At 33.8% G+C, this 27,889-nt stretch overlaps 1 protein-coding gene across 2 annotated transcripts in view; it reads right to left on the bottom strand.

Moving 5' to 3' along the window:
* KIAA2026 (KIAA2026 ortholog) overlaps positions 1-27,889 on the bottom strand; it is a 140,307-nt gene that overhangs the window by 54,547 nt on the left and 57,871 nt on the right. For both annotated transcript variants that reach the window (XM_004781968.3, XM_045069853.1), the window contains 2 exons: positions 18,723-20,122; positions 6,407-6,486 (listed from right to left, as the gene is read on the bottom strand). In XM_004781968.3, the coding sequence (XP_004782025.1) occupies positions 6,407-6,486; positions 18,723-20,122 (1,480 nt within the window). The remainder of the gene's footprint in view (positions 1-6,406; positions 6,487-18,722; positions 20,123-27,889) is intronic.

The raw sequence follows: 27,889 nt of genomic DNA, 5'->3' as shown, positions 1-27,889 counted from the left end.
TAAATATTCCTTATAAGACATAACTCTCAAACATAAATTTTATTGAATTTGAGGGTGAAAATATTTTAGCAATACTTACTTTGAATTCATCTTAAAATGAATTAATAGTTACATAACAATTTACAAGCCCTTTCTATACTCTCTACAAATAGATATAATATATATTTAATACAGATAACGGAAAATATAGGGCCAAGTTCAGCTGAGAAAATTCACATATAGAAACATAATTCTATTGTTACTAATTGTAACTATTACTAATACTGAAAGAAAATATAATCTGACTCAAGCCAGTATACCCTATATTCTTTCTCTTTTACATAGTAAGGCATATGTGTGGCCTTTAAACTTGACTCAACTTCAAATGGTGCTTTTAAAAACAAAATCAATGCCTGGGGCTCCTGGGTGGCTCAGAGAAAGCCTCTGCCTTCCTCTCAGGTCATGATCCCAGGGTCCTGGGATCGAGCCCTGCATCGGGCTCTCTCCTTGGTGGGGAGCCTGCTTCCTCTTTCTCTCTGCCTGCCTCTCTGTCTACTTGTGATCTCTCTCTGTCAAATGAATAAATAAAATCTTAAAAAAACAAAACAAGGGTGCCTGGGTGGTCCAGTGGGTTAAGCTGCTGCCTTCAGCTCAGGTCATGATCCCGGGGTCCTGGGCTTGAGTCCCACATCCGGCTCTATGCTCAGCGGGGAGCCTGCTTCCCTTCCTCTCTCTCTGCCTGCCTCTCTGCCTACTTGTGATCTCTGTCTGTCAAATAAATAAATAAAATCTTTAAACAAAACAAAACAAAACAAAACCCAAAATCAATCCAATAAATAAAGTTCATCTATAAGGAAAACAGAAGCATTTTTTTTTTTTTTAACAAAGTAAAACCTTATTAAAACCTCCTCATTACCTTGGATTAGAAAAAAATATCTGAAGCTCAGGGCCAAGAGGGATGAAAAAGGAAAGCTACACGGCAGGTCAGATCACAGTTGGAGCATACCGTTAACACTCATGAGAGGTTTTCAGTCATACCACAGAAATTACCAAGAGTTTTATCCTCCAGGAAAACCTCTTGAAGGCTTTATACCTTATACTGTCCCTCAACATTTCACTTGAGGCAACCCATGACAGAGCCACAAAATCATAAATCTTAAGAGCCGAAAAGGACTAAAAATATGTAATTTTTGGACTAAAAAGGTATCTTTCCAACTCATATTCAAACTAATTAAAACTAACGGAGGTAAAGTAACCTAAGATGACTGGGTAGAGGAGATCAGATCACTGATCTGATCTCTTTCTAGAGAGACCAGAAAATGTAGAACTCATCTACCTCCTAATATATGATATTCTTTAAGGGGTCTTTCTAAACAAGACAAAAAAATCTAATAACAATTGAATATGTGTTTATAGTTTTAGGATTTAGTTCATACCTAAGCTTTCATTTCTATTAAATGATAAATATTAAAAGGCCCTCTTCTCCAACTCAAGAAGCAGGAATGTGTATATATGGAGGGAGAGGGAAGGTTCTGTAGAGATCAAAAGAACTCCATGACCATTATCTCAGAAAACTTGCAAAATAAATCCTTCCTTACTTTATCACTACTTCAAATTAGAAATTATGCCCTTTGGGTTTACAGACAATTACTTTGTTCCAAAAAGGACATAAGGTAGCATATAAAACTAAAGCAATACAGTAAATTAAAAAAGCCAAGGGAAAACAATGCAGAAGTCAAAATGAATAGGTTAAAAAAAACTGGATCTCTCACTCATTACTCTGCTAATACAACAAACCTATACTTTATTATAAAAACTGTAAGCAAAATTTTAAATTCATGGTATAAATTCAAATTTCATATTGTATTTAAACTAAAATTATATTAACATCTTAAAACTATGAGGATAGGAAAAATCCTTCTCATTTCTTATGATTACCATAACAAGGAGAATGACTGCTTCAAAACCTGCAAATAGGATATTATGTGGGATGTGAAAAATAACTCTGATTAACAAGATATTTATATTTATTAATGAGACATGTTTCTCTCAGTGCACAATATTTAAAAATAGAATTTTAAGGGGGAAGTAAAACACACACTGTTAGAAAGAAATAAAAAAGCTGAAGCTGAAAATACTCACATTTACATTTACATTATTCATATTATTCAAAATAATATAATCAAAAGGTCCATAACACAGTGAAGCAGTTGAATTCCAATTTAATTCTGGACTCAACTTGTTATACTGATGGTCTCAATCTGTTACTTTATTTCATATCTTTAGTTTCTCCACTGGTTAAACGGAGAAATATAGTTTTTTCAGAGGTTAAGGATCCGTCAATTTATGCTTACATTTGAAAACAATACTACTATATAAGTCTTAGCATCTGGATTCTGGATTTTCTTTGCAAAGCACTTTTAGAATAAGTCACACTTATGCAACAGTAGCAGTTATACATTACATTCAAAGATACTGGTTACCAATGAAAAGCAAAGTCATGGTAACTAAGGCTGATCTTACTGAGACAACACATTAAGTTTTAAAAATACTTTCTATGACTTTGTTACAATTGTGTACAAAATGACAATTCACATAATATTAGATTTCTTTTTCAATTAAATTTCAAAAAGGTGTACTGGCAAAAATTAACTTTATAAAGAAAAATGGTATTTACTTTTCAGCTTAACAATCTTTCTTATACTACAAAACTGGTAAAATAAATAATTTAGACAATTTAACAAAGTCATAATTGTTAAATATGATACAAAAGCTTAAATCACCAACATGCGGAAACACTAAAAAAGAAGTATTTCCTAACAGTTTGGATCTATTACTAAATTAAAAAACCTAAGTTCCCCTATATGCCAACTATAACCACCATAACACTATAGTAGGGCTAAGCAGAAGTTTTTCCTCTGATTAACATAATGATGCAAATAATATTATTTGGTTTTTCACTTTTCAAATTATTATAGACTTTATCATGATATTTTATGATTTATGAAATATGACCAAATCCAAGATTATTTCAAGGTCTTAAGTAGCTAAGAAAAGTGGTAAAGGTCAATGATAGATGCTTTTAAGCCATTCTTAATTGATTTTCCTACTCATAACACTACTCAGACTACTTAGGTCTGAAGCATGTGGCATGCTTACTTGAAAAAATAAGTAAGAATAAAACAGTAAGCTCTATGATTTAACCTTACAACACCCTATGAAGTAGGTATGATTACGACCTGACTATACAGAGAAGGAACTGGATGTACAAAGGGCTTAAGAATACAGAGTTAGTGGTAAAGTTGATATTAGAACCTATGTAGCCTGGTCCCAGAATCCATATGCTTAACCACTATGCACATTACTGGTATCCACCTGGACCCACTGAATCAAAGATGAAATCTTGGAAGATAACACCCAGGAATTTTCATTTTAATAAGGGCATCACATTATTTTTATACTACCTAAAGTTTGAGAACCACTGACATAACTCTTGACACAAGTGGCATGGATATGGTTAGTCCCTTTACAATACACACAAAAATAAATGCAATCCACCATTTTAGTTTTTACAGTGTAGACCTTAAATAAAGGTGGGATAATTATTTTCTTAAACTGAGGAATAAATATTAGGTGTACATGTAAGTAAACATGGACTCCTCCTGAAGCCAATAGGCAGACTAGGTTAATTTCTAGCTTTAAAAAAAAAAAAAAGTCAACAAAAACAGTGACAAATTAGAAAGTAGTTGAGGTCAAAACAGGACTCACTTATTTTATGTATGAGGACTTAACAAAAAATAAACTTCACAATTTAATCCCTCAACACATTTCTCTCTTTGCATGTTTAAATCAATTTAAAGATGGACTAGTCCTTTGACAAATAAATCAGGTTTTGCAAAAGGGATCTGATATCTCTCCACCAACAGCTTCATTATTTTTAACACAAAGATATTTTAGAATAAATACTATGAAGAAAATATTCCAGCTAAACTTTTCTATAAAGTACTTTTATGTGTAATACTAGAAATGTGATATTTAAAGAACCTGGATAAAATAAATAATTTGCAGGGGCACATGGGTGGTTTAGTCGGTTAAGTGTCCAATCTCAGAATTATGAGATTATGAACCTCACATTAGGTTCCAAGCTGGGCATGGAGACGCTCTCTCCTTCTCCCTCTACCCTTCACCATGCCTATCATCCTTTCTAAAAACAAAACAAAACAAAAAAACAAAAACAAAAACCAAACAAAATACAAAGGAATAATTTGTAGAATCTGAGGTGCTAAATGGCATTGCTAGAGCTTTCGGGAAGGAAATAAATTTGCTTCTTTATTACATAATGGTCAGTTCCTTACATGTGGGGAACTTCCAAATAATGAAAGAAACAAACTATATATAAAGTTATTTTGAAAGGCAGAACTATAGGTTTTGTCTGAAACAATAAAATTTACTAGTGACTAATACTGTCTCATCTCCTATTCTTTGCTTATTTAAAGCAAATGACCTATTTCCTGGGAGACAGCTGTCAATTTTCTTTATGAGTAATACCATGGCATTCATGTTATAAACTAGGTGTAAGAACCACAGTTCTCATAAGTCTATTCCCCATCCTAGCACCACACACACACACACACACACACACACACACACACACAGACATTCTAGGACACCTTAAGAACTAGGAAGGAGATTTTATTTATTTTAAACAGTTCAATTTGGCAAAATTCAAAATTTCACCTTAAATTTCTGAGAGTGATAAGCAAATGGTCAGTAATTGACAAAGCATCATTTAGTTCTTTTTTTAACTTTTTAAAAACTTTTTTGCTCATGACCCATGGTCAAAAATGTATTTTACACTGCATGCCAGTACAATAAGCACAAGATCAAAACCAAAGTTTCATGAAACGGTATTACCCTTACTACATCTGAGACACTCATAATTTCTTTTCTATTTTAACTGTTAGCTTAAAAAAGGAATGCCGGTCATGTAATCCACTAGATTAATCTCATGCTTCACTAATGAATAACCATTTGCCGTTTGAAAAACACTGTCCATGCTGTCTACGCCACTTATTACATATGAAAGTCCATTCACTAGGGATAGGAATGGAGATAAACAGCAACAGCAGGCCAGATCTGTTCTGAGACTTATATTCCCGGATTGAATATTTTAAGGTATTGAGGGGGGAGAGTGAGGGGGAAAACAGCAAAGGCTGTGATGATATCAGTGAAAGAATAGCAATATACTATTCAAGTTTGATAAGAGGTATAAGCAATGATTAGAAAGTCCTCCAAGTAAAACAGTAAACATACATTTTCCGCTAAATATCCTGTAACCAAGGTTATATTATAAAAAATGATTTTGTAAAAATGTTTGTAATTCATTCTAAGAATATCATTAAAAATATTCTATCCTAAAATACTAAAAGAAAACTGTCATTTTCTTTCACTGCTCATTTAAAAATATTAAATTTTTACCAATTAGTAACTTCCATGAAAACAGTTCCAAAAATAAGGTTTTTAATGAAAAATAGATGTCTACATTTTTGAATGTATATATTCAAAAAGTCAAATATATATGATCATCTCACATTATATATTATCAATATTTTCATAGTTATTACTCCTTTATTTTCTCCTTGACTTGAGACTGACAAAAATTCATTTTAATATCACTTATTTTTTGGCAACTAAGTATTAGGTTATAAAACTTTTGAAACTGGTTTGGACACAGTAATACAAAGAAAGTTTTAAAAAGGGTCATTTGAAGAAAACACATCTTTTATAAAATAGAAAATAAAAGTATTATTTGAAGTGAGAATCTCTGCTTATTCTGGTACCAACTACAAATGAAAACTCTTCAAATAATAATATGGCGCTAAGTATACTTTTTTTCTTTTTGCAGAAATGTTTAAAGACCATTCAATTAAATGTTACTTAATATTCTTTCTGAAGTTCGTATATAGCTAAGAGTTAAAAGATTTGTGTCAACCATTTTTACAGTGCCCCCAAAATTAAAATAAATTGCTTATTTACAAATTATTTACAAATTATGATTTATTCTTGGAAGACTTACATACTTACTTTCATATATTGTTATATAAATGTTATATAAATGTCTGTATTATTATATTTATAATATATAATGTATATTCTATTAAACTACTTCTACAAAGCAGTATAGCATTTAAAAATCAAAGAGACTTTTGGCTACAAAGAGACAAAAACGGAGGTAAAAATTTTGAAACATTAGATTCAATTTTAACTATGCCTTGTACTCCAAGAGGTAAAAGTCATAGATGGAAACATTTCATTGAAAGTATGCCCATTACAGTGGAATTTAGCCAATCTCTTGAGGAACAATATAAACAAACATTAAAGCAAAAAATTAAACTACAAAATGTTGAGACAAAATTGAAATATTTACCTGAAATTCTGGTACAGCAGATGACTTTGTAACAGTTTTCCTCTTCTTTGTGACTGCTTTTTTAGATATGGATTTTTTTCCTTTCAAGATTAAAAGAGAAAATCTTCATAATACTGTTTATAGCACTTCATTAACAAAAACCAAATTACATAGAACCTTGAAAGTTAAAATATAACTAACAGATGGCTGCTAGTGAGTCAAATAAAAATGATGAATCAAAACAAGCCCCAGTAAAAGTAAACATTAAACTATAACTACCTGTAACAGACATATGAACAAACACGGGTTTCTTGACATATGAACAGAACTATCAAAATCTGCAATGAGTTGCACAGTATCAGAATTTATTATACTAAGACTTGGCAAAAAAAAAAGTCACATTACTTCTGCTCAGTTAAAATCTACTTCACAACTTAAAATGAGATTACATAAGAAAAAAAAAAATCTTACCTTTTAACAATGACGTCCATAGTCAGGAACTTGCATAAAACTACACTCTGAAGACTAGGGTCTAAAGCCAACCTAATGTGAAAATCCTTTCAGCAGCTTAGGAAACAAGGTTTTTCTATTCTTTTAGCTCTGCACTCACTTAATTGGCTGCCTTTGGAAGTATTCAATAACCAGTTTTAAACAAAGTAAAAATCTCCCTTTAAAAAGTGCATCCAGTCACTTGTGCAATCAGAAAACACTGGGGAAAATAAATCTACATTCTTAAAGAAATCCAATTCATATCACACATTGAAGCATATCTACTCTGTGTATCTAACATGACAAAAGAGAGACATACAGGCACATAATCACTATTTTTAGAAAGAACATCTTAAAGTATGTTTTGTTTCCACTTGCATATAGCAAACTCAATAAACTGACTGTTAATTATTCAACAAACATGAGATACAGGGCACTGTACAATTTATAGACAACAAAGAACTATAAAATGGAAATCCTGTCCTTCCAGAGCTGAAAATCTATGTAAGGGAATAAAAAATTAATTAGAAACACTTAAAAGTTAACTTTATTTCACAATCATTACTAAGCTAAAATCAGCTTTAAAATTACTATTTTTTAGAAGGGAAAATGAGTACACAAAGTAATTCTGTTCAGCATAATACCTATAGCTCCTTTCTAAATATTTTCCTATACAGATATGATCCTCTATGTAAACGGTCATTTGATTGCAACATGTTATTCAACTTGTAGGCACAATTCCAATTTACAATATAATTGTATTTTCTCCTGTATTCCTTTTTAACCATATCATGGAACTATAATTTGATTATCTCTAATTCTGTCTATAAAAATGCATGTATACTATGATTGAACTATTGCAAATTTTGAGTTGCTGAGGTTCACATGGATTTTACTGTCTTGTTCTAGTATCAACCTGTCATTTGATGTTTACTTTTAATTAAAATAACCTAACATATGCATACTCCTCATCACTGTTATTTGTTTCTGTACTTACACAGAACCTATACCACAACTAAATTACAAAAATAGGTAAGTAGGTAGTCTACTTAGCCAATATTCAGGAAGAAATTATTAAATTATTGGTATCTCTATAATATAGCTAGAGTAATTGATTTCTAAACTGTGTACAATTAATTTCTAAACTGGGTCCCAAGGGGTCACATGAATTTGGGCAGAAGACTGCCTTTCTTCTACACACTACCTTTACCCTTTTTTAAAATTTATAGGAAAAAATTTAATGGCCCTACTAAGTCTGAAAAAGATATAAAAAGAATTTGAAGGAAATGAAATCCTTCCTTATTCCCCCAACCCACAGCACTGCTCTAATTAGCTTTTTAAAAATCATTTGATTTGATATTTATTTATTCATAAGAACAACAGAGGGTCACCCTTGATACTCCCAATAAATTTCTCTGTGTTCCCACATAGGCACTAAACTCAGGTACTAAATTTTCAGTTAACTCTAGAAGTCACTCTTACTTTATTTTTTTTTTATTGCGTTATGTTAGTCACTATAAAATACATCATACATCATAAGTTTTTTTTTTTTTTTTTTTGGATACAGTGTTCTAAGATTCATTGCTTATGTACCATGCCCAGTGCTCCATGGAATACGGGTCCTCCTTAATACCCACCTCCAGGCTACCCATCCTCCCACTCCTCTCCCCTCTAAAACCCCCAGTTTGTTTCTCAAGTCCATAGTCTCTCATGGTTCATCTCCCCCTCTGATTTCCCCCAGTTCACTTTTCCTTTCCTTCTCCTAATGTCCTCCATGTTATTCCTTACACTCCACAAGTAAGTTGAAACCATATGATAATTGCAGAAGTCACTTATTTTAATGGATTAAGCAGGTGAAGTGGTTACTGGATATTTCCTTTCACTATGTCATTAGGATACTTAAACATGATTAAGTAAATGGAACTAATATTGTGTTGTGATTTTTAAGTTTGAATTTTAGAACTAAACTACCTAGGTTTGAATAACAGTCCTAATCACCTAATAACTGCAAATTGCTTTATGTCCTTATGCAGTTTATCTATAAAACATCTACTTTCTTTGTGAAAATTAAAGAAATTAAAACATGTAAAGAGCTTAGACTACTGTTAGGCACATAGTTAAGCGACCAATGTTAACTGCTATTACTTCTCTTACTAAGCCATGATGTTAAGGGTCCAAACCAAGTATTATTTTTTAACCTTCTTCAAATTCTTTTATTAACTCACTTCTTACTCATATGTCCTCTGTTGCTACGATTTTACTTTGTATATACATTAGATAACACATCATACAGTATTATAATGATCTATTTATGTTTCTTATTCTTACTAGGTCGAATTGTTGACAATAGAAATCACATTATTCATTTTATATTTACAGCATTTTTCATACAGAAGTTATGAGAAATGATTCTTATATAGAAGAATCTTACTTTTCAACAGAAATTTTACCAGTCTGGAGACAGGAAAAGGAAAGCAGGTAAGCAGGTAATTGTTCATAATTATTAGGGTCATCTGAGTTTTTTTATTCTTTAGTGAAGAAAACACTGATGGTAACTTAAAATAATTTACACATTTCACCAAAGTTTCGCAACATGACCTAGAAGTGGTAGTAAGAAGGTTAACATTTGAGACTCTATTATATATATATATCAGACACTTAGCAAGATAATTTAAATAAATTACCTCAGTTAATCTCAAAACAACCCTCCAAGGTTGGCAATACCTCATTTTAATGTGGAATAATTGAAGATCAAAAGATTACTTAACTTATTCAAGTGTTACACTTTAAGTAAGCACCATAACCAGGGATTCTAACTCCAAAGTCCAAGTTCTTTTCATTATGTAATTCTACCTCTTGAAAATCCTGGTTACCATTTATTGATTCCTACCCATGTGCCAGTCACCATGTTAAGTACTATGCATTTGGTATTCCAATTACTCTTTTAATGATTACAGCAAGGTAGGATTACCTCATTTTTCACAGATAAAGAAACAGGGTATCAATACGTAAATTGATGGGAGGACTTGTAGCTAAATAGGCACTGAGACATATTTGCACTAGACTTGTCTCACTTTAAAATCGTGCTGTTTTTTATGATAAAACATTGCATTCTTTCAAAACTTCTGCAGGAATGTAATCTGATTCTGACAAATTCAGAGCATCCCTTTTAATTAGAAGATTTACATGTGGGCGCCTGGGTGGTTCAGCTGGTTGGGCAACTGCCTTCCACTCAGGTCATGATCCTGGAGTCTCAGGATGGAGACCTACCTCTCATTCAAATAAATAAAAACCTCTCTCTCAAATAAATAAAATCTTAAAAAAAAAAAATTTGCATATACTATTAAAGTCTTCAGTCTACACCTTCATAAGAATTTGAATACAAATTTTCCTGTAGTCATCAGTAAAAATCAGCTCTTCCTTTTTATTATACTACTTTTAAAATGGAGCATGGGATACTACAAAACCATATAGCCTTGGGACGCCTGGGTGGCTCAGTTGGTTAAGCAGCTGCCTTCGGCTCAGGTCATGATCCCAGCGTCCTGGGATTGAGTCCCACATCGGGCTCCTTGCTCCGCAGGGAGCCTGCTTCTCCCTCTGACTCTTCCTTCCACTCTGTCTGCCTGTGCTCGCTCTCACTCACTCTCTCTCTGACAAATAAATAAATAAAATCTTTAAAAAAAAAAAAGAAAACCATATAGCCTTTATTTGGTAATCTGTTTTTGTTCCAGGGCAAGATATACACAGGACAAGTTACATACTGCCCCCCAGTGGGCTTCTGTTCCTCTAACACATGCTTGATCACATTCCAGGTATTTAACCCCACTGCCCTGTCACCTGATCCCGTAAAACAGAATACAATTCTCAGATCTAGGATTGTACTAAAGTCAGAAGTCAATTTAAAGCATATGCGGAGTTTCAACACAATTCTTGGGCCTAAAACATAGATATGGGCAAAAAGTGAGCGTCAGCTTGTACCTGGAATATAGATAAGGAAAACTTAATATGACCTAGTAATTAGTGCAGCCTAGGAAGCTTTTTAAAAACTAGGTTGAAAACAGCTGTAGTAAAGGAAACCCAACTTGAGAGAAAAACAATATTAACTAAAAATATATTTCACATTATAGCTTAGGCACAGAACTCTAGTCTTCTAGGATATGGAGATACACCTCTTAGTTAAAAAAATGATTATTATCCCCAAACCAACTCTTCTTTCCTCAGTCTCTTACTCCTCATCTTTACTCTTCTCCTTCACTTGCTTTCCCTGCCTGCCCTCATTCTTTGGCCCCTTGAAATATTCAGAGACTTCAAAGCCCTCCTAGATTTGGCCTTTCTACATTCAAAAATTATCCTAAGGGGCTCCTGTGTGGCTCAGTCAGTTAAGCAACTAACTTTTTTTTTTTTTTTTTAAGATTTAGTTTATTTATTTGACACCCAGAGAGAGAGAGAGAGAGAGAGATCACAAGTAGGCAGAGAGGCAGGCAGAGAGAGAGAGAGAAGCAGACTCTCCACTGAGCAAAGAGCCCGATGCGGGACTTGATCCCAAGACCCCGAGATCATGACTTGAGCCGAAAGCAGAGGCTTAACCCACTGAGCCACCCAGGCGCCCTGCAACTAACTCTTGATTTCAGCTCAAGTCATGATTCTGGGGTTGTGAGATGGAACCCCAAGTTGGGCTCCACACTAAGCATGGAGTCCACTGGAGATTCTCTCCCTCTGCCTATATAAATCTTATCCTAACACACTCACTACCTTCTCAGTGCTTTTTCATTTTAGGAATCATAGCAAGTGAATGGAGACTAAGATATTAATCACTATTAAAAATAAAATGCCAAGGTCATTTGCATTATTAGTGAATCTGGGAAGTACCCAGAATCTTAAGTCACAGAAATGGAATCTAAATTTGATGTTTTATTTACTAAGTGTGCACGTTTTGAGCAAATGTTTGTATTCTATACAAGTTACTGGAGTGTTGTATCTCTAAGCAAGCAATTTGACCTTTACAAAACAACTGATTTTTCTTCTATTCTTCTTGCTTACAAGCAAATTTCTCATCATACTGGTAATTTTTTTAACACTGTCTTATAATTCAATAGCGGCTGAACAACTATTTCTTTTTTTCCCCTTTAGCTTAAATACTAAATCTGTTGTTAAAATTTGTAGTAAATCTCTTGCAAGTTATGATGTCAATGTGATAGAATAGACATGTAATCATTCCTTATCTGGATTTAGAAATTTCCTCTTCCTAAATTTACCTTCAATCCCCTCATCTAAAGATCCTTTCTCCTAATCCTGCAACTTATTAGCTGTGTGACTTTGGACAAGTTAATAAACCTCTCTGTGCCTCAGTTTTTTAAATCTATAAAACCCATATATTGAGGGATAATGATATCATTTAATGGAGTTTTTATGGAAATCAAATGAGAAAATATGTATAAAGGCTTAGAATAGTGCCTGACATACATTTAGCATTAGGAGTATTCATTTCTGGAGGGGAAAGAGAACAAAGCATTAAAATTAAAGGACAAGGTGTTCTATCAGTTCTTTTACTCTCTTGTACCTTCGCATCTTGAGTTAGTTCTCTAAAAATTTTCCCCATAAAGATACGCACAGATAGGTTTTATAATCTTATCAACAAAAAACTATAAAATCTTTTACAGTAATGGGCCTGGATATGATCAAATATTATATATTACACTGTATAAAGGAACTTAACTGATTATTATTATATTCTGTATAAAGGAACTTACTGATTTTTATACATTATGTCTTACTTTAAGCTCATTTCCTTGCACTCGGTACCTGGTTCAATTACTTAAAATAACACTACCTGCCCAGAAAGAGATCACCCCAAATTGGTATGTTCTCATCATTCAAACAGCTTCTAAAACTTCAACTTTGTAACTTTTTCCTTAAGTTTTTCTCGATGCTCTTTTTTTTCAGTGACACCAGCTTAATTATAACCCCATGCTTTTGCTTACATTAATAATCATTTTTCATTTATTCAATCCCCATTATTCTTCAAAGTCCTTTATCCTCTGTTAAACCTTCTGAGACTTCTTATAGCACACATTGATTTACCCTTAATTTGACTTTTTATTATGTTTTTATTACATACTTAACAATTATTAAAACAAATTATTTACCACCTTTGAGTCTTAGTTTATTCACTTATGAAAGAATAACACTACTTATATATTTTAACCAGTCTAGAGGAGCTATCACAAAATGATTTCATTAAAAATAATGACCACTTCAGGAGCAGGAAAACCCTCCAAACCAAATTGGCTGAATATTATACAGCCAATATATGAGTGACTTAAAACACTATAAGCTTTTTCTAACAATTAATGTATCTTTAATCATTTTTGCCTATTTCTTCAGGTTTTATAAAAAGTCCTCTACCTTTTAAAATCTACTTTATTTCAGCAAACTCTACCACTTTTACACAATCTACAACAGAGTATTATTGAAAACAACCAAAATGTCCAATAAAGTTTGCTAAGTAACTACAAAATATATGTAACAGAATCCCATGCAGTCATTTTAAATAATATTGCAGAAATCTATTTGTCACACAAAGATGTTCATGGTATATTGTTATGTGGAAAAAAGAGATTGTAAAATAGTGTGTAAGGCCAATTCTATTAAAAAATATGAACAGTGGGGTGCCTGGGTAGCTCTGTAGTTTAAGTCTCTGCCTTCAGCTCAGGTCATGATCTCAGGGTCCTGGGATTGAGCCTTGCATGGAGCTCTCTGCTCAGCAGGGAGCCTGCTTCCCAACCCCCACCCCTGCCTTTCTGCCTATTTGTGATCTCTGTCAAATAAATCAATAAAAAAAACCTTTAAATGGATTCCTGTCTCACGTTGAGGTCTTTTATCCATTTTGAGTTTATCTTTGTGTACGGTGTTAAGAGAACGGTCAAGTTTCATTCTTCTACATATAGCTGTCCAGTTTTCCTCAACATGAGACAGGAATCCATCAGAATCCTAGAGGAGAACATAGGCAGTAACCTCTTCGATATCAGCCACAGCAACTTCTTTCAAGATGTCTCCAAAGGCAAAGGAAACAAAAGTGAAGATGAACTTTTGGGACTTCATCAAGATCAAAAGCTTCTGCACAGCAAAGGAAACAGTCAACAAAACAAAGACGCAACCCACAGAATGGGTGAAGATATTTGCAAATGACAGTACAGACAAAAGGTTGATATCCAGGATCTATAAAGGACTTCTCAAACTCAACACACACAAAACAGATAATCGTATTAAAAAATGGGCAGAAGATATGAACAGAGACTTCTCCAATGAAGACATACAAATGGCTATCAGACACATGAAAAAATGTTCATCATCACTAGCCATCAGGGAGATTCAAATTAAAACCACATTGAGATACTACCTTACACCAGTTAGAATGGCCAAAATTAGCAAGACAGGAAACAACAAGTGTTGGAGGGGATGTGGAGAAAGGAGAACCCTCTTCCACTGTTGGTGGGAATGCAAGTTGGTGCAGCCACTTTGGAGAACAGTGTGGAGATTCCTCAAGAAATTAAAAACAGAACTTCCCTATGACCCTGCCATTGCACTCCTGGGTATATACCCCAAAGATACAGATGTAGTGAAAAGAAGGGCCATCTGTTCCCCAATGTTTATAGCAGCAATGGCCACGGTCGCCGAACTGTGGAAAGAACCAAGATACCCTTCAATGGATGAATGCATAAGGAAGATGTGGTCCATATACACTATGGAGTATTATGCCTCCATCAGAAAGGATGAATACCCAACTTTTGACGCAACATGGATGGACTGGAAGAGATTATGCTGAGTGAAATAAGTCAAGCAGAGAGAGTCAATTATCATATGGTTTCACTTATTTGTGGAATATAACAAATAGCATGGAGGACAAGGGGAGATGGAGAGGAGAAGGGAGTTGGGGGAAATTGGAAGGGGAGGTGAACCATGAGAGACTATGGACTCTGAAAAACAATCTGAGGGTTTTGAAGGGGCGGGGTGGGGGTGGGAGGTTGGGGGAACCAGGTGGTGGGTATTATAGAGGGCACAGATTGCATGGAGCACTGGGTGTGGTGAAAAAATAATGAATACTGTTATGCTGAAAAGAAATTAAAAAAAAAATTAGAGTAGAGGGGTGTGGGGGGATGGGTTAACCCAGTGATGGGTATTAAGGAGGGCATGTATTGCATGGAGCACTGGGTGTTATATGCAGACAATGAACCATGGAACACTCTGAGGGTTCTGAAAGGGCACAGAGTGGGAAGTTGTGTGAGCCTGGTGGTGGGTATTATGGAGGGCACACATTGCATGGAGCACTGAGTGTGGTGCATAAACAATGAATTCTGGTACACTGAAAAGAAATTTAAAAAATAAAAATTTTTTAAAGCTAAAAAAAAGAACTAATGATGTACTGTATGGTGACTAACATAACACAATAAAATAAAAGAAAAAAGAAAAAAAATCTTTAAAAATAATTGTAAGGAAATTTAATTTAAAAAAAATAAACATCTTTAAAAGGGTGTAAAAGACTAAGATTAAGGGGTTAATCTTAGTTATATCTGAGTGAACCATATTATGTGTGTTCATTTACTTACTCAATAGATTTCCAAACCATGTGTTGGTTACTATGCTAAATTCTGTCCTCAAGAATGTTATTAAATAGAGAAGAGACAATCATCAAAATAATCTAGAAATAAATGCAACCATCATAAGTGAATAATTTTTTTATAAAGGAGAAGTATCTGTTGCTGTAAAATGGCACAAAAGGGAGTATTCCAATGTTTTCCTATTCTATAATGTTTCTAAAAGTAAGAAAAAGGCTTACATAACTAAAAATGAATTAAAAAATTAAAAAACCAGAAAGAAAACTCTGAAAAATAGGTAAAAATGTTTTAAAGTTGCAAAACTGCCTCATAGTGCTCTAAAATTAACAAATCATTCTCAATATGTCTTTGCACCTTCTACTAAAAATTATCTCCCAGCTACTAAATTTAGAGATTCACCAAATATTAAAGCCTGTAGTAATCAATTTAAAATGGACATTTAACCACAGGTAGAATTTAGTTCATCCCAAGTGAAGGTTCGTGGACGGTACACCTATCCCAAAGCATATTCTACAAGAATCCTATTAATTGAAGAAAAGCTGTGTGTTCAAATAAACTTAAAAAATACCAGGTTAAACAAAACTAAATGGTTCCTTTTCCTCAAGACTTCCCAGAGTCCTTAAAACACAGGCCCAGAATCACACCTATTCAAATTCTGAAGTCTAAAATGTTTTCAAAACTGAAGTTTCAAAAATAATTTATATGGTAGCAAAACCTGACATGAACTGTTTTGAGGTTGTTTAGTCTTCATCTCATTTAATCTGACCATTCACACATTTTTCTGTAGAAACTATGCGTTTACTTAGGCGTTACCCCCCAACTCAATAGAGAATGTTACTTACTAAACATATAAATCATAATATCTTTCTATAATCTAATGATTTCTGATACAAGAGTTTTTAAAAATGCATTGTGGACAGGGGCGCCTGGGTAGCTCAGTGGGTTAAGCCGCTGCCTTTGGCTTGGGTCATGATCTCAGGGTCCTGGGATCGAGTCCCGCATCGGGCTCTCTGCTCAGCGGGGAGCCTGCTTCCTCCTCTCTCTCTCTCTGCCTGCCTCTCTGCCTACTTGTGATCTCTCTCTGTCAAATAAATAAATAAATAATCTTAAAAAAAAATGCATTGGACCTGTACTAATGCACAATATGAATCTATCACAGGAGAGGAGCATTTCCACATTTTCCAAACTTGTCATCATGGAGCTCACTTTTAAAAAGAGTAGAAGAGGAAACAGAATTAGGGATTGCCCAAAACTGACTATAAAAAGTCACAATGTCTCATAACTAATAACAGAGCCTCAGAAAGACAAGTGTAGTGAAAATGATATAAAGCAAATTTTTTGTTGTTGTTATTACAATATTTTATGTAACCCTATTATACAGAAAGGAGTTTAGTATCTGATAAAGAAATAGAATGGGCATATGCTTACCCTGTACTAGTAATGGAGAAAGAAACTGTATTTGCCAGATTCAAGAAGATTAACTTTCTAAAATCTACTCTGAAGATAAAATTGGAAAATGTATATGCAAGTGCATTATTTTCTTCTATTTCATGCCTATAAGCTTTCTGTACTGAACAAAATAAACATGTTTAGAGAAGGTACATAAGTACCTGCTGAATTTACTTCTGAGTTTTTTTTCATTCAGTCATCTAAAACTGGACATGAAACTCCCACAAATTTTCTCTCTGCTCTACATATATTCTGAACTTCCATTTAAAAAAAAACGTAAGCAACACTTTGTTTACAATAGAAATTCCTTTTAATCCAATGCTTCAGAGTTAATATTTTTAATTTGCTATTGGTATAGTCTATATAGGAGCTATATCAATATCTACCCCCTAAGTCATAATTACCTTTGAACACATGAATAGTAGGTCAGGAATAAACACTTAGTAAAAGGTTTCAATGGTGACAATGGTATTAATAGAACAATACTGCATTCTTTGGAACTGGAAAAATAATTCCAATTTAAAACTATTATTTAAAATTTTAGAGGCTAACAATTCAAAGCGAACTTGCCAAGTCAACCAAACTAAATTTATATAGCCTAATGGGTTATTATAAAAGTTAAAAGGCTTATTTCTGAAAGTTACTTTAAAAAATTATAGTTTTTCATCACCTGGGTCAACATAGACCATTTTGTAATTATCAGTTTAATAAATCATGCCTGTTCTTAAGACAGTAAATTTTATGCTTATCAATGATACATTACATACATATTTTGAAATATATTTAATTGTACTTATTTAAATAACTAAGCAACTATACCAGCTAAATAAAATTCACTACCTCATTTGCCAACTCATTATAAAACTGTCAAATCTTAATTATCTTTTTTACTGAGTAAAGACATAAGAAAATGAAATCCATAAATAATTACAATAAACCACAACTCATTTTAGTAAACAATTCAAGTTCTTCCCCAAGCAGCAACTTTTAAACTTTTTAATAAATGGAGTTCACCATCTGCTTTTATCTCACCTACTTCTTGGCATAAAATGACATAAAATGATTAAAAGGCAAACAACAGGAAAAGCAGAAACACCTGAGTAATAAAAGATCGAGGAACCAACCATTGAAGACTTTATTTATAGGATTTATTTGTTATTGTTTAAGTAAAGACTTGTAACAGAACTCGGAGTATTTAAATTTGATATAAGACATGTGCAAATCCTCTTACAAAAATATGCTTCATATTCTATTAGTTGATGTAATTTTTTCCCTTGTATTTCACATTTTTACTGGATATAAAAATATCATATGGGGAAAAAACTGAAACCCAGAAAGATAATCTAACTTGGCTTGGTTTAAGTTGCTATGCACTTTACATGGTACTGAGAATGATATCTCCTGATATCAGTGCTTTTTCCATTACACTGTACTGCTCTTAGCCTGGGGAAAAAAAAACTTCTCATAAGTGATAGGAACCATTATTTATGGAGAAAGTGGTCCAGAGAAATGTATAAACATAATATCTAAAGGTTTTCAACTGAAAATTAAATTAAAATATACTGCACCATTATTTTTTTGTTAATATACAAAACCTCTTCTGCTCTGGGTTTTAATCACATGTAAAAATATAAAACTTAACCCCTTAAACACACACACACACATTCTCTCTCCCTCTCTCTCTCTTTTTTCATTCTGTCAATCAAAGTCTTCCATGATACCTAACTGGAAGAATAACATGAAGTATGCTTAAATGTAATCCTCACCCATTTGTGTTAGCTTACCAGATTTGTGCTTCTTGTGTTTTACTTTCTTTTTGATGATCAGTAACTTATTCTGGATCTCAGGTTTGTAAGATTTGAATGCCAGAGAATGAAGACTTTCACGTTTTCTCTGTAAGTTTTCATTTAAAACATCTTTCAATTTCTTTTTTTTCTTTTTCTTCTTTTTTGCCCTCATTTTAGTTAGTTTGATTTTTTTGTGACTCTGATCTAACAGAATGTCCCTTACAACTTTGTGGCAGTTAATTTCTGGATGATCACTGTGACTTCCATTTACATGTATTTGGCAGGATTTTAGAGCATTTTCTTTTAATGGACTGGGTTCAGGCTTTACTCTGGAAGCTTCACCATATTTTTCTTGATTTTCTATAAACCTTATTTCACCTGGACTAAGAGGCTCTTCAAAGCCAGTAACCTCCCCCGGACTCCCTGGTTCCTCTAAATTTTCTTTGTAACAATCAGTTTTCTTAATTTCACAGGGCCTGTGAATTCTAATTTCACAGCTGGATGTCACATCCATTTCAACAGAGATGTCATGATTTTCCAAGTTCATTTTAGCAGAACCCCAAGTTGCATCAAAATTAAGTTCCTGCTCTTTCTTGAAGCCAGAGGGCAGGCCTCTACTACATCTATGTTCTCCATTACTAACATAGTCACATTTCAATTTCTCCAGCTTAATCCGAGGTACTCTTTGTATTTTAATGGGTGGAACTGGAAATTCTGGAGCCTGAAAAGGTCTCTGTTTATAAATCCGTACATCTGCACCACAGAACTGTGGAAAATGCACATAAGCATTCTCTAAATAATCATAACCAAGGATAACTTCCCTGCATTCATGAATAGGCTGTCCAAGTACAGCATCTTGAACTTCTTTTTGTGTTTCATACACAAAGTCACAGAGACCCTTAAGTAACCACACTTTTTGGTAAAAAGGCAGTTCATGAAAAGGTTTTTCTTCCAATGGATTAACTTCTCCAAGAACTTTAAAAAACTGAGGACATAACCCAAGCTTTTCAGCACAGTTATCAGGATTTTCAGTCTGCCCTATAGCAGTATACCACTGCTGTACTTTCTGTCTCAGTGCTGCCTCCCAGGTCCTATAAGGCAAAGTAGGTCTTCGATGTAAGGTAGGTCTCCGATGAGGAGGACTTAACAGAGAAGTCATTATTTTAGAAAGAAAAGCATTACACTGAGGCATCAGAAGACAACGTTCCAATTCATAAAAGACTATTTCTGGCAAATTTAAAATTTGCTGGGCTAAACAAAGAAAATGCCCAATAGCTGGAATTTCCCACATGGTCTCCATACAAGCTGGAGATGCTTGAGCTAGTAGTTTTCTTTCCCATTCTTCTATTTCCTTTTGACTAGCTTCTTCTGCTTCTTTTCTTTCCTGCTCCCGAAGCCTAAAGAAAATTTAACAAATTATATTATTGTTAAAATAGAAAATAATATAAAATAGTAAGTTTTTGGTGTCGTATTAGCCTTTAGTTAACAAGGCAACTGGCTGTTCCAGTTTTCAGCATCAGTACAAAGTGTCCCATTAGATGTATTTATTTTTCTTGAGATGACAAAATTCATATATAACTTTACCCTGGGTTTTATCACTGACATTCCTGCCACACAAAGTAAAATTCTTCAACTTACGATATATATCAACTTCAAAGTAAATGAAAATAAATGAAAAAAAATTTTAAGCGTATTTGCTAAACAAAAGCACAGTTTACTTTATAAAAGTAATGTGATGTCATATAAAAGCTATAAAGATATTTACATCCTTTGACTTCATAATACCACTCGTAGAAAGTTATTTTAAGATTGTGTTTGTGTTAATAAGTGTTAACGTTAGTCAGTGTTAACTTTTAACCATATAAGAAAAACAAAATTATAAAGAAGTCATATTATTAGAAATAGAACTACCCTACAACTGAGCAATTATACTAGTAGGTATTTATCCAAAGGAATCAAACATAGTGACTTGAAGGGGCACATGTACTCCAATGTGTATAGCAGCAATGTCCACAACAGTCAAAATATGGAAAGAGCCCAGATGTCCATCAACAGATGAACGGATAAAGAAGATGTGAGATAGATAGATGGATAGACAGATAGACAGGTGGATAGACAGATAATGAAATATTACTCAGAAATCAAAAAGAATGAAATCTTGCCATTTGCAATGACGTGGATGGAGTTAGAGGGTATTATGCTAAGTGAAGTCAGAGAAAGAAATATACCATATGATTTTACTCGTATAGAATTTAAGAAACAAAACAGATGAACACAGAGAAAGGGAAGGAAAAATAAGGTAAGATAAAAACAGAGAGGGAGGAAAGCCATAAGAAACTCTTAACTATAGGGAAAAACAGGGTTCCTAGAAGGGAGTGGGGGTAGGAGGATGGGGTAATTGGGTAATAGGCATTAAGAAGGGCACTTGAAGTAATGAGCATTGGATGATATATGCAACTGATGCATCACTAAATTCTACTTCTGAAACTAATAATACAATATGTTAATTAAATTGAATTCAAATAATATTTTTTAATTATAATAAAAACAAAAATGCATAAAGGATCTGAATTGACATTTTTCCAAAGAAAATACATGAACAATAAGCACATGAAAAACATGAAAAGAAGTTCAACATTATTATCTATTAGAGAAATGTAAATCAAAGTCACTACAAGATAGCCATTCATACCAACTAAGAAGACTATAACAAGAGAGATAGCAAGTATTGTAAAAAGGTGGAGAAATTGGAAATGTCTAGTAGTTCCTCAGAAAGTTAAGCATCGAGTTACCACATGATACAGCAATTCTACCTCTAGGTACATACCCAGAAGAAATTTAAAGACATATCCCCACCAAAAACCTGTACATGAATGTTCATAGAGGCATTACTCACAATAGCCAAAAAGAAAAACACCCCAAATGTCCATCAATTGCTCAATGAAAAAATAAAATGTGGCATATCTATACAATATTATTTGGCAAAGTGCTGATATATGTTATAACATTGATATAACTTGGTACCAAGATACTAAGATACTAAGTTAAAGAAACTGTCCAGAAAAGACTACATTTGTATTATTTAATTTATATGAAATGTCCAGAAATCTAGAGAGACAGAAAGTAGGTTCATGGTTTCTTAGCACTGGAGAGTGGGGGAAATGGAGAATGACATTTTTTTCTTTTTCTTTTTTTTTAATTTGGTTTGGTTTGGCTTCGAGACTGACTCTTAATAGTTTTTCTTTTTCCAGCAATGACTGTTCTAACACTGCTTGAACAAGTCTGTGAATATACCAATAACAACTGAATTTTACACTTTAAATAGGTGACTTGTATGGTGTATCAATTATATTTCAATAATGCTGCGGAAAAAAAAAAAGAAAAAGAAAGCATATAAAGTTTGAGAAGGAGAAATAACAGTAACAACAAAGGAGGGAAAACATAATAATTTACTTGTGATTTTTCAGGAAAACTGCTCCTCTAATAAAGGTGTATAAAAGTACTGAGTTATGACCAATTCCTGGGCTCTAAATAAAAACTGAGGCATGATGTCTGACACTGGCTATTTGTCTGTACTACTACATTGTAATCTGCAAAACAAATACACCACTTTGGCAATACTGGAGCTTTCTCTTTTATGGAACAAATGTACTTTTATACTTTTGGCTGAGGGATCACATTATAACTACCTTGATATTACAGATAGAACAAATTATCTGATCAAGTAGTCCTGGTTCATTTTAAATAACTAAAGCTTTCATTAGTGGTTTGACATTTATGTATATTGATTATATTTGAATAACTAATGTTAGATATTCTTCATAAAATTCCAATTTTTTTCAAATGTGCTTACAGTTTTGAACACTAAACCTTTTACTAAATGGAGGTACTGGTGGGCTGGTAGAATCTGGCTTCCTAAATATAAAGTTGGGACTGTGAAAGCCCACACAATCAGTAGAAGAGACAACAGTCCCTTCCCCTGTCCCTAACTGGGGGGCTAGAAGAAAAACTGTCTTCACAACAGAATTGGTAGATGGAAAAAAGATAAAAATCTCTACTAAGAATTTGTAATTACAAGCTGACTCTCACTTGGATTCATTGCCCACATTCACATTCTGGGTGTTTAGAAAAACATCACAAGTTTAATGTGGTCTCTCATGCCAAATTTGTTGTCTGGTACTTCAACAGAAAAAAAAAATCAAATCTTTAAGGAAATGTACCTTATGCCTAGATCTTCAAAAATTCCCACTGATACTGTGATAAAAACTAAGTTCACAAAGATTAACAAAAAGCAAGGAGAAATAAGGTACTATGAAGGACAGGGTAAAAGAAATCTGGTCCCTCAAAACTATAGGTATACAAATTACAGAACATACAAAATATAATGTTTAGTGAAAAGAAACTGAAAACATGGGTTTAAAAAAAAAGACTATAAAAAACAACAAAGCAGTTGTGAAAGATACTGAAGAGAACTTTTGATATGAAAGATACAAAAATTAAAAGAAAAGATTTACAGTTAACTCCCCAACAGCAACAATGAAGGCCAACAGACACTGGAATACAGTTAACATACCTAAAAAATAACGATCAATATAAATTTCCATTCCAAGCAAAAGTAACTTTCAAAAATGAAGAGAAAAATAAAAATATTTCAGACAAACAAAAACTCAGTATTTGTGAAGAACAGAACCCCATCTAAAGGAAATTCTAAAGGATGTACTTCATATGGAAGGAGGGTCATCTTTGCCTGAAGATCAGAGACAGGAAGAGAGTAAAAAAGTGGTAATATATAATCTATATAGTCATGGCATAAAATAATGCTAAAAATGTTTTGGGGGCTTTATTTTTTTTAAGATTTTATTTATTTATTTGAGAGTGAGAGAGAGCACAACCAGAGGGAGGGACAGAGGGACAGGGAAAGGGAGAAGGAGACTTCCTACTAGGCAGGTAAACAGACATGGGGCTTGATACCCAAATCCCAGGATCACAACATAAGCTGACTGCAGACTCCTAACTGATTGAGCCACCTGGGGGACTGTTTTGTGGACTTTAAAAAGAAGGTAGAATTAAAATACATTACAACAATAGGAAATAAACTGGGCAAAAACAAAGTTAAAAGTATTACAAGTTCTTTGCATTAATCAGGGAGAGGGTAAAAATGCAGACTGACTTTAGGTTTTGGTAAGTAAACAATGAATGAGGGAATTTCTATAGTAACTACTAAAATAACAGACTCCATAGCATTCAGATTAGCAGAGATGGAAACACGGAAGAAAAAACAATACAATAATAAAAAATGGTGGGATGCAGCCAAAGCAGTATTTTGAGGGAAATTCACAAATGAAAAATGTATATTTAAGATGGTAGAACGGAGGATCTTGAGTTCCCCTCATCCCATGGATACCAAGGCAACAATTCTGTCTAACTAACTCAAGCAACTAACGGAAAAATAACATGAAGACTGGCTGAAGAGATCTTCTATATGTAGTCAGAGAGAAGGCCACCTACTGAAAAGGGTAGGAGGGGGCAGATATGCAATCAGGAACTAAAGTCCTGGCAAAACTAACCACAAATGGGAGGGACATCACAAGCACAGATGAGTGAGGGGATCAGTCACTACACCTTGGCCCGGTGACCCACATGAAGAAAGTCTCCATAATATCTGGCTTTGAAAATCAGTAGGGCTTAACTCCAATAGCTTTAAAAATCAACAGGGTTTAACTCCAGGAGAGCAAGATGATGATAGGAAACCATGTCTGTGCGCCTAAAGAGCCAGCATGCTAAATAGCTTGGCCCATGACATAGCACAGAAGTAACATTTTGAAAAGTGCCTGGGAAGATTTATTTTTTCTCCATGTTAGCAAGCACCATTTTTCTTACCCTCTCCCAGGTAATAAAAGAGATCCTAGGTGCCCTGTAACACAATCCCCCACCTAGTAACCAGAATTAGGTGCTCTGGGTTGGGGGGTCCCCTGTGTGTGTGGTGCATGCACTGTCCAGTTGCAGCTAAGCCGTGATTGCTGTGAGTGCAGTGCAGACAGTCAGATGCAGTTAGAGAGGCAGTGCTACCACTCCTCTTTAATCCTACTAGCACCGTGAGCCTTGCCTGTCATTATCCTGTAGACCCACTCCACCTAACCTGCCTACATGAGAAGGTAAACCTCCAAAACAGCTCCTGCCCTGCCATACCATCAGGCAGTCCCAGCTGGGACAGACAACATTCAAAACTGACTCCCTGGATGAGGGTGAGGGATGTGTGGAAGGGAGATACCCCACATGATAGTATATCCATAGTTTCTACAGCCAAGCCTCTTACCTGGCTGTACAATGAGCAAGCCCTGACTTTCAATATGCCTGTAGGTGGGCAGAGGTTCACTGTAGCCAGCTAGGTTGAAGGACCACTGCACTCACAGCAATCATGGCTCAGCCACAACTGGAGGGTACATACACCCCACACAAGAATACCACTGAAGCATCTAATTTTGGTAACTGGGGGCGTTGTGTTACAGGGTATCTCAGGACCTCTAAGGAGGCTACTTCTTTTTAATTTTTTTGTTTATTTATTTAATTAAGTAATCACTACACCCAACATGGGGCTCCAAGTCACAACCCCAAGATCAAAAGTTGCATGCTCTTCTAACTGAGCCAGCCAGGCACCACTACAGGAGGCTACTTCTTACAAGACCAGGAAGTGCAGCTGAGCTACTTAGTACATAGCCACAAATACAGAGTTTTAAACAAAATAAGGACACAGAATATGTACCAAATCCAAGAATAAGATAAAAATCACAGAAAGACAGCAAAACAGAACAGATATAAGTAAAATGCCTAAGAAAGTTCAAAGTAATAATCATAAAGATAACTCACCAGACTTGAGAAAAAAGTGGATGAACTCAATGAGAAATTCAACCATGAGACAGAAAATATAAAGAACTAGTCAGAGAGGAACACTACAATAAGTGAAATGAAAAATACACTAGAAGAAATCAACAAGTCAGAGGATGCAGAAGAGATCAGTAACCTGGAAGATAGGATGATAGAATACAATCAAACTACACAGAAAAATAAAACAACAACAACAACAACAACAAAAAGAGCAGATTAGAGGATTTCTTTGACATCATCAAATTCACATTACAGGGATCCCAGAAGGAGAAGAAAGAAAAAAGGGGGCAGAAAAGTTTTTGAAGAAATAATAGCTGAAAATTTTCCTAATCTGGGAAAGAAACAGACTTCTAGGTCCAGGAATCAAAGAGCCCAAACAAGAAGAACCTAAAGAGGTCCACACTAAAATACATATTAATTAAAATGGCAAAAATTAATGATAAAGAGAGACTCTTAATACAGCAGAAGAAAAAACAATTACACACAAGGGAAACCTCATAAGGCTATTCCAACAGAAACTTTGCATGTCAGAAGAAAGCAGTAAGATATATTCAAAGTGTTGAAAGGGAAAAACCCACAACCAAGAATGACCATCCAATATGACATCATATAGATAAAATATGGAGGGAGGAATAAAAATTTAGTACTTTTAGAATGTGCTTGAATTTAAATGACCATGAACCTAATATAGATTGATATATACATAGGATGTTATATATGAGCCCAATAGCAATCAAAAAACAAAACCTGTAATAGACAAACAAGAAAATAAAAAGAAAGAAATTCAAGCACAACACTAAAGAAAGCCATTGAAACCGTAAGGAAAGAGAAGATGAAAATAAAAATGCAACAGAGAAGAACTCAAAAACAACCAGGTAATAATTAACAAAATGGCAATAAGTAAATAACACATCAACAATTACATTAAATGTATATAGACTGAAAGCTCTAATCAAAAAACACAGGATAACTGAACAGGTGAAAAACCAAGACCTGTCTACATGACTGCCTACAAGGGATTTTCTACAGACCTAAGTGTACATACAAACTCAAAGCAAAAGGATGAAAAAGATATTCCATGTGAATGGAAGAAAAAGTAGCAATATTTATATCAGAGAAATCACACTTTAAAACAAACACCGTAGCAAGAGACAGAAAGGTATTACATAATATTAAAGATATCAATCCAACAATAGGATATAACAACTTAAATTAGTAACTAGGCACTCAACAGAGGAACATCTAAATACATAAAAGAAATATTAACAGATGTAAACAGAGAAATTGAGAGTAATACAATAATAGTGGGGGGGATTTAACATTCCACTTACATCAATGGATAGATCATCCAGACAGAAAGTCACAAAAAACCAATGGTTTTGAAAGATGCGTTAGATCAGATGAACCTAACAGATATACACAGAACATTCCATTCCAAAATAGAATGAATTCATTTCAAGAGCATATGGAACATTCTCCAGGACAGATCAAATGTTAGCCAACTCAAAATAAATCTCAAATAAATAAAATCTCAAATAAACAATCCAAGCTTATACCTAAACAAGTCTCAATAAATTTAAGAAGACAAATCATATCAGACATCTCTTCCAACATAAAGATACAAAACTAGAAATCAATTATAAGGGGGAAAAAATGGAAAAAACACAATCACCTAAGACTAAATAATATTCTCCTAAACAACTAATGGGTCTGTGAAGAAATCAAAGAAATAAAAAAAAAAAAAAATACATGGAGGCAATTGGAAATGGAAATACAATGGTCCCAAATCTTTGGGATGAAGAAAAACCCATAATAAGGGGCGAAGTTTAACACAATACAGACGTAATTCAAGAAAAAAATCTCAAATAAACAATCCAAGCTTATACCTAAAGGAATTAGAAAAAGACAAAGACCAAAGTTAGAAGGAAGTAAAGATTAGACTGGAAATAAATGAAATGGAAACTAAAGAATAGAAAAGATCAATGAAATGAGGAACTAATTCTTTAAAAGATAAACAATACTGGTAAACCTTTAGCCAGATTTATCAAGAAAAAAAGCAGACTCAAGTAAAATCAGAAATGATAGAGAAAAAAATAACAACTGACAGGACAGAAGCTCAAAGAATTGTATGAGAATACTATGAAAAATTATGTAGACAAACTGGACAACCCAAAAGAAATAGATGAATTCCTAAAAAGAATCTTCCAAAAGTGAATCAGGAAGAAACAGAAAAATTGCACAGACTCATCACAAGTAATGAAACTCAACCTGTAATTTAA

This window comes from Mustela putorius, unplaced genomic scaffold (genome assembly GCF_011764305.1).
Source record: "Mustela putorius furo isolate JIRA1106 unplaced genomic scaffold, ASM1176430v1.1 tig00003944_pilon_pilon_pilon, whole genome shotgun sequence".
Classification (NCBI taxonomy): Eukaryota; Metazoa; Chordata; class Mammalia; order Carnivora; family Mustelidae; genus Mustela; species Mustela putorius.
Note: the sequence above shows the minus strand (reverse complement) of the source record. Positions and strands in the feature narration are given on the sequence as shown.